This window comes from Natrix helvetica, assembly GCF_964273705.1.
Source record: "Natrix helvetica genome assembly, chromosome: 4".
Lineage (NCBI taxonomy): Eukaryota > Metazoa > Chordata > Lepidosauria > Squamata > Natricidae > Natrix > Natrix helvetica.
This window is the reverse complement of record NC_138550.1, coordinates 11,802,513-11,811,455: the sequence shown is the minus strand read 5'-3', so window position 1 is coordinate 11,811,455 and position 8,943 is coordinate 11,802,513. Positions and strand designations below refer to the sequence as shown.

The 8,943-nt window shown below is 44.0% G+C and overlaps 1 protein-coding gene across 2 annotated transcripts in view; it reads left to right on the top strand.

Moving 5' to 3' along the window:
- The first annotated feature begins 7,167 nt into the window (after positions 1 to 7,167).
- The window catches only part of SLC36A4 (solute carrier family 36 member 4), a 54,370-nt gene continuing 52,594 nt past the window's right edge, over positions 7,168 to 8,943 (top strand). The window contains exon 1 of one of the 2 annotated variants that reach the window (XM_081950707.1): positions 7,168 to 7,321. In XM_081950707.1, the coding sequence (XP_081806833.1) occupies positions 7,294 to 7,321 (28 nt within the window). In that variant the 5' untranslated portion in view covers positions 7,168 to 7,293. The remainder of the gene's footprint in view (positions 7,322 to 8,943) is intronic. The other variant, XM_081950709.1, reaches the window with a different exon arrangement.

Sequence of the window (8,943 nt, the reverse complement as noted above, 5' to 3'; positions counted from 1 at the left end):
CATTTTTCTCCACTCCCTGAGCCTCTGCGTGGGCCCTGCACTTACCCCACATCCAAAACAGGCTGCGTGGAGACTCTTGGGAGGGGTGGTGTGGTGTGGTAGGGGTCAGCCAGGCATGGGATTTGGCCCATGTACAGCACATTGCAGTGGTTGAGCTGCAAGATAATTAAGGCATGAAAGTGAGAAGCCTCTTGATCCAGGAAAGGGTATAATTGGTGCATCACATATTCATCTGTAAGGGCCCCCTTGGTTAAGCTGCCACATGCTCTTTGAGCAGGAGCTGTGAGTCCAGGAAGACTCCAGTTTGTGCATCACTCCTGAATGGAAAAGCGCCACCCTAACCACAATTCAATGGAATATCCGCAGATCTCTTTGTCTGCGTCATTGCGTCAATGTTGACTGCTAAAAAGTACCTGGAAAAGTCCCTGCAGCTTCTTGGCAAGATTTTGGATGTGGTTCTTTCCATGGTTGAGAGAGAATAACTGGCCCAAGGCCACCCAGCTAGCTTTCCCTAATAGTTAGGTAGCCAGGCAGGCAGGCAGGCAGGCAGGCAGATAGGTAGACAGACAGACAGACAGACAGACAGGCAGACAGACATACAGACATAGACAGACAGACAGATAGATAGATAGGATAGATAGATAGATAGATAGATAGATAGATAGATAGATAGATAGAGATAGATAATAGATAGAGATTGATGATAGATAGATAGATAGATAGATAGAGAGAGAGAGAGAGAGAGAGAGAGAGAGAGAGAGAGAGGATAGACAGACAGATAGGATACATAGGATACGTACGATAGATAGATAGAGATAGATGATAGATAGATAGATAGAGATGGAGATAGCGATACAGAGATAGAATAGACAAACAGACAGACAGATAGATAGATAGAAGACAGACAGACAGATAGATAATAGATAGAGATTGATGATAGATAGATAGATATATATAGAGAGAGAGAGAGAGAGAGAGAGAGAGAGGATAGACAGACAGATAGGATACATAGGATACGTACGATAGATAGATAGAGATAGATGATAGATAGATAGAGATGGAGATAGCGATACAGAGATAGAATAGACAAACAGACAGACAGATAGATAGATAGAAGACAGACAGACAGATAGATAATAGATAGAGATTGATGATAGATAGATAGATAGAGAGAGAGAGAGAGAGGATAGACAGATAGGATACATAGGATACGTACGATAGATAGATAGAGATAGATGATAGATAGATAGAGATGGAGATAGCGATACAGAGATAGAATAGACAGACAGACAGACAGACAGATAGATAGAAGACAGACAGACAGACAGACAGACAGATAGATAGGATAGATGATAGATGATAGATAGATAGATAGATAGATGATAGATAAAGAAAGAAAGAAAGAAAGTTAGATAGATATAGAGATAGATAGATGGATGGATGGATGGAGGGATGGAGGGAGGGAGGGAGGTTTAGTCCTGGCTGATCTCAGAAGCTGAATCAGAGCTCTCCACTAGTGCTTCAACATCCCACAGTTGTAGGCTAGCTTTATAATTAAAAAAAAAGAAAAGCCCAAATGTCAGCAGCAGCAAATCCCTTCCATATTATTGTCACAATAAACAAGTTGAACCTCACACGGGACTCTGCACAGGAACCTGCTTAACTTGTAGAAGTGTTTACCTTTCCTACATTTTCCTACCAACTTACTTGTTCTTTCTGACTGGTTCATTTGTTGGCCTGCAGCAATCTGTTGCTACCAAGAATAGTTTATATGCATGCCATCATTAGACTGTGACTGCGACTTCCATTGCCAAGCCAAAAATTAGTGACAAGGACATTCGCCTTATTACCAGCAGGGAAATAATATTAGGTTCACCTTACCAAAACAGCAGCAGTCTCCTTTCTGTTGTCATCCAGAGCTTACAGTAATAGAAAAAAGGAACTAAAGCAGTGGAAGAGAAGGACCTGGCAAGGAGTCTCGGAGAGTCACGAACCAATTAAGCGAACTAATTGTCTCCTGGAAGCCCCACTCCCCTTTCACTCCTCTTTTATTTCCTCTGGGAGGGGCCATTCATCATCCACCTGTGGCCTTACTCCCAAGTCAGCCCTTGTTCTTTAGCTGTTCCCCTTGTCTGGCAACTCTGCGCATGCGCACACTGGGAACAGGCTCCAGCTGTTCTTCTGCCTCACTGATGTCTGACTCTGAAGGCAGCTGATAACTGGCATACGGCTCTGGCCCCCTCTCTGCCTCCGACACAGAGCTCTCATCAGAGCCTTCCCCAGACTCCAGGACTGGCCCATGTTCCTCCCCAACCTCCTCACTGTCCGAATCTGCTGCCAGCTCCGTTGGCTGCTGGCGGGCCACAACATCATGTAATCATCTTTTGCGACCTTCTGCGACCTTCTGATCGGCAATGTCCATGGGGAAGCAACCGTGTCACCAACTTTGACAACTGGAGTGATTCACTTAACAACGGTGGCAAGACAGGTCGTGAAACGGGGCAAAACTCCCTTAACAGATGCCTCCCTTTGCAACAGAAATGTTGAGCTCAATTGTGGCCGTAAGTCGAGGACTACCCGTATTGGCCCCTCCCCATTATGGGCTGAAAGAGCAGCGTGATTTTTTTCTCCCTGGCGCCGATAACGTGATTCTTATCGCCGATTTCAAAAACGGTTAAGGAAACTTAAAAGCAAGCCGTAGCATTATCATTACCTGCTACGGAGGTTGATGTGCGTAGAATTGCAAGTGCTGATATTTGAGTAGCCTGGTTTGTTTGCCTTGAGAACACAAGGAACTTTGTGTGCTTATAGACCATGTCAGGATTTAATGGAGAGGAAGAACAAATAATGACATTGCCTCTGGCTTTGAAGATTAGCTCCTGCTTTGGGAAAAGTCACTTATTTAGCATTAAACTCACTTATCTTTCTTTAATTCCCTGTCTTCGTCTCACCTTGTCTTCATCCACTTTTGTTCGGTCTATTTTTAGATCTACCTGAACTAAACTGAAAAAGGGATACAGAAAACCCTTAATGTCTAAAGTTTTGCGGTCGGTCTATTTCTTCTGTTGTTGTTTTCCTGGTTTCCCCAATCCAAAACCAGATATCTCAATACAGGTAGACCTCAACTAAAAACAGTTCATTTAGGGACCGTTCAAGCCACAGGTGGGATTCAATTTTTTTACTACCGGGTCTGTGGGCATGGTGTGGCTTGGTGGGCGTGGCAGGGGAAGAATATTGCAAAATCCCCATTTCCTCCCGATCAGCTGGGACTCGGGAGGCAGAGAATAGATGGGGCGAGGCCAGCCAGAGGTGGTATTTACGGGTTCTCCGAACTACTCAAAATTTCCGCTACCGTTTCTCCAGATCTGGTCAGAAACTGCTGAAGACAGCCTCTGGTTCAAACTTACAACAGCACTGAAAAAAGTGACTTGTGACCATTTTTCACTCTTATGAACCCTGTGGCAGCCTGATTATCCTTTTGATTTACACACACTTGGCCATCACTCATGCGTTCCAGTTTCAAAGAGGTCGCTGCGCCCCTGTAGTGGGCCACAGCCCGGGGTTAGAGATCCCTGACTTAACTTTATTTTCTAACAAAGTTGTAAAATCAGGGCTCATTCAACAACCGCCTTGCTTAGCAACACAAATTCTGATCCCAATTGTGGGCATAAGTTGAGAACTACCTGTAATGAGTTCTTCATTCAATTAATGATTTTTGGAGTGTGGCTTCAGGCAGGCACACATTTGCACAGACACCAGTGTGACAAATGCACATATTCAGGGCCCGTTTATGAACTGTGATGGCACAATGGTTAGAATGCAGTATTGCAGGCTAATTCTGCTGACTGCCGGCTGCCAGCAGTTCGATCCTGACCAACTCAAAGTTGACTCAGCCTTCCGTCCTTCCAAGGTTGGTAAAATGAGGGCCCAGATTGTTGGGAGCAATAGGCTGACACTGTAAACCGCTTCGAGAGAGCTGTAAAGCACTGTGAAGCAGTATATAAGTCTAAGTGTGAAGGTTCCAAGAGTTGCCCTAATTAATTTATGAGCCCAGGGACGAAATTCAAAGTAAAACCATTCGTTTATTAGGACTAACATCTTAGCACGGACTTCTGCGTAGCTAAAACTAAATCAGATTTAATGGCATCTGACCTTTACCCCTGTGCCCCCTCCCCTCCTGCTGAGGTCATCAATCACATTCTCCAACAGGGCGTTTATGGCAGGGTTCTGGACATGCGCATTCACATCCCAGCACAGAAATATGAGACTTTTACTCTGGCCAAAACTATGCCTGGAATTTCCCTCCCCTTCTCAAGGTGATAGTAGTCATGGAAACGCCTTAGGCGTTGACATCCGGCTCCCCTCACTTGCTATTGCTATTGTTTCAGCTGGGTTTGAAGCCAACATGGATCAGGTGAGGAAATTGGGCATTGCACAGGAATTCTTCCAAGCATTCAGAACATGAGATGAAGTGTAATTATCTTTTTAATTGCACACTACCGCGAACCTCTTGAAGATAAAGGCATTTTTCCACCCACCTTTTACTTTCAAAACACTCCATGTGGGAAGGCAGCCATGGAAACAGCCCACAGCTATCCAGGTTGAAGTTCTTGGCTGGCTATATTTAAGCACTGCATTGAGCCACCGGCTAACTAACCCAGCTATGCTTTGCTCTAGCAGTCTGCACATACCTAGACCACAAAGTTAAGTTGTAGTTCAATGTATCATGGAAATGTAGAAAATACAGGCAGACCTCAACTTACAACCGTTCTTTTAGTGACCATTTGACGTTATGACGGCACTGATAAAAGTGAGTTATGACTGTTTTTCACACAACCATTGCAGCATCTCACACGATCATGTGATCAAAATTCAGACACTTGGAAACTGTCTCATATTTATGACAATTGCGATCACCTGATACACGATAGCAGTGTTCCAATATCTCAAGGGTTGCCACGAAGAAGAGCGGGTCAGTCTTTTCTCCAAAACACCCGACGGCAGGAGAAGAAGCAATGGGTGGAAATTAATCCAGGAGAGAAGCAACTTAGAACGGAGGAGAAAATTCCTGACAGTGAGAACAATTAATCAGTGGAACAACTTGCCTCCAGAAGTTGGGAATGCTCCAACACTAGAAGTTTTAAAGAAGATGTTGGATATCCATTTGTCTGAAGTGGTGTAGGGTTTCCTGCCTAAGCAGGGGGGGTGGGCTAGAAGACCTCCAAGGTCCCTTCCACCTCTGTTATTCTATGTTCTGTGTTTAACCTTTTGTGAACCTCTGACACAGTGAGGAATTCACAACCGAGTTCCTAACTTAACAATTGCAGAGATTCATTTAATCACCGTGGCACGAAAGGTTGCAAAATGGGGCAAAACTCACTTAACAACTTAGCAGTGGAATTTTTTGGCTCAGTTGTGGTAGTTAAGTCGAGGACTACCTGTAGAGCTGGATAAACCACAATTCACCTCTGCCCACAATTAAGTAAATGCCTCCTACAAATATAGGTCTGAGCAAAGTTTTCAAGTTTAGCTTCTGTTATTCTATCTGTACACTTAACTATTGTAATGGCTTTTGATAACATTCTTGTTTGACTGGTAACACAGCATTGTGTACACATTATACCGTAATGATTTCATGAACTTAATCCTTTCTAGGAACATAGAACATAAAATAACAGGACTGGAAGGGGCCTTGGAGGTTTTTTAGTCCAGCTTCCGGTCCTTAGCAGGAGATTTAAACCTTATTGGACAAATGGCTGTTTCAGTGTTATTGGCCCCAGATTACAGGAGTGAATAATAAGTGTGAGGGATGTTATGGGAGTTCAGATTAACAGAGTTGGAAGGGACCTTGGAGATCATCTAGGCCAACACCCCCCGCCCAAGCAGGAGACCTTACACCATTGCTGAAAAATGGCAGTCCAGTCTCTTCTTGAAACCTCCAGGGATGAAGCTCCCACAAGTTCTGAAGGCAACTTCTGTTCCATTATGTGTTTGTTCTCACTGTCAGAAAATTTCTCCTTATTTCCAGGTTGAATTTCTCCTTGCTCCGTTTCCATCCTTTATTCCTTGTCTGGCCTTCAGGTGCTTTGGAAAATAGCTTGACCCCCTCCTCTCTGTGGCAGCCCCTCAAATACTGAAAGGCTGCTCTCATGGTCCTTCTCTTCACTAGGCTAGCCAGGGCCAGTTCCTGTTACCATTCTTCGTATATTTTAGTCTCCAGTTCCCTAATCATCCGGGTTGCTCTTCTTTCAGCATCTCACTCTTTTTTCTTCTTCACCCAACATCGGGAAGCATGTGATTGCCTTTTTCCCTAGGACCTCAAACCATGTGATCCTGTCCACCATTAAACCATCTCTCCAAGCAGCCTCCATGTTTCCAGTGTCTTTTTCCCCACTTGGAATTAAACCCAGAAGGTCAATTCTTCCAACAGTACGCTAAGGAATGTCAGGGTTAAATGCTAAATAAACTAGTGATCAGACTTTTCCGACACTCTAGTCTTCTACACAAGAATTGATCTGGACTGTGGGTTTTTTTCTTCTTGTATTGTGAAGAAAGGACAGTCGATAATGTGCTTCTCTGCTAACTCAGTTTGTAGGCGGGAAAGGGAAATCACGTTTTGACATCTGAAAGGAATTTAGAGGAGACATTAGGATGTGAATTAAAATGATATGGGAGAAGAACATTGGTAAAAATAGGTATCTGGGAGTGTGATCTGCCAATCCACTTGAGTTTTACATCTTTCCTCAAAAGAGAAAACTCTGACATTTTGTACATTTATTGAACTGTAGTTTAATAATGAATGGAATTGCACAGAATGGAAAACATAACAAACTAAGATGGCTAGGTTTGCACATCCTACTACACCCAAGCCAAATTGTAATATAATGAGTGTGAATCTCTGCAATGTAATGTTTTTGTCTGTATGAAGAACACAATTATCTTTATGAAGAATACAAATTTCCCTATCTCTCTGCTGCCCTCAAGCGGTGGAATCGATTTAGCATCTTCCCCCCCAAAGAAGACACTCCCCAACTTGGGACTCCCAGATCTGCTGGAAGATCCTCCCCTTGTTGAAAGGCCCTAGATAGGATGATAGCCCTCTCATCTGCCCTTCTAGCCCATAGCGTATCTATGATACCGAAGGCGAGGACTACAGTATCGTATATTGTACAGTACTGTATCGCTAAGCAGCAAGCGCCGGGCATCCTTGAGCCGCGCAGGCGCAGTTGTTCCTTTGGAGTTCGGGCTCCACATTGGCGGAAGGGAGAGAAAAGATACCATAGAGACGGCGCGATGGGGACGCTGGCCAGAGAAGAATTAGGTACCGTATTTGGCAAGCCGGTTATCGCGAGTGGGGAAGGGTGGGGGAGGCTGAGGCTGGACGTGGAGGTGGGGAGCGGGCGGTGGGTCCTAAAGAAAAACGAGAAGGGCTTTATTATCATTTTTATTTCTTTTTTACTCCCTTATCAGGGTTTTGGGGGTTTCCCAGTGAGGTTATTGCAGCCCAGGGGGGGATTAATTGGGTTTGCAAAGATGGTTTGCAAAAAGAACCATCTTTGCAAGGCGCGCTCGGTGCCAAACGGGCACCGCTTTTAGACGAGGCGCAGTTCACCGTGCAATGGAGAAGAGCAACCAAGATGATTAGGGGACTTGGAGGCTAAAACATGCGATGAACGATTGGGCATGGCTAGTCTAAAACCCATACTATTAACATTCTTATGTGTAGAAGACTAGAGGGTCAGGGAAAAGTCTGATCACTTGAGTATTACTTTATTTAGCATTTAACCCTGAAATTCCTTAGCATACCAAAGTAAAAAAAAACCACCAAGTTGTAGATTAGCAAAACACCAGTTATCTCCTCAGATACGAATACACAAGATTTCTCTAGCCAATGACCTCCAGATTCCAACTCTAGAATGAATGAGACTCTAGAAAAAGTGCAGAGAAGAGCAACCAAGACGATTAGGGGACTAGAGGCTAAACCATACGATGACCGGTTGCAGGAACTGGACATGGCTAGTCGAAAATGCATACTGTAAACATTCTTACGTGTCGAAGACTAGAATGTCAGAGAAAAAACTCATCACTGGAGTATTACTTTATTTAGCATTTACGGTAAGTTGTAGATTAGCAAAATACCAGTTATCTCCTCAGATATGAGCACATCAGATTTCTTTAGCCAATGACCTCCAGATTCCAACTCTGGAATGAATGAGACTCTAGAAAAAGTGCAGAGAAGAGCAACCAGGATGATTCGGGGACTGGAGGCTAAAACATGAACGGTTAGATGAACTAGGCATGGCTAGTCTAGTGAAGAGAAGGACCAAGGGAGACGGGATAGCAGTGTTCCAATATCTCAAGGGCTGCCACAGAGAGGAAGGGGTCAAGCTATTTTTTAAGACACCTGAAGGCCAGACAAGGAATAATGGATGGAAACCAAACAAGGAGAGATTCCACCTGGAAATGAGAAATTTTGTGACCGTGAGAGCCATCAACCAATCGAACAGAAGTTACCTTCAGAAGTTGTGGGAGCTTCATCACTGGAACCTTTCAAGAAGAGATTGGACTGCCATCTGTCAGAAATGGTGTAGGGTCTCCTGCTTGGGCTGGATGACCTTCCAACTCTGTTAATCTGTTAAACTCCATCAATTCTCCCTATCTTTTCCAATCTCAGGGGAGATTGAAGGCAATGACTTAACCATTCCTCCCTTCCTTAGTTTTTCCTTCTTCTTTTAGCGGATCCTAAATGAAGGATATTTACGTGGGCAAAACATAATTTCCCCCAAAACGAGGAAGAATGTCCCAATAAAGGTTTTTGTGAAACGGTGCACAGGCAAAAGATTGTGTGAGCAGTGCTGTTAGAAACAGTTTGCGCTATTCTTCTGTTCTCTCCCTCAACTGTGGTTTTTGTTTCAGTTATTTATTTATTTAAATGGTTCATGA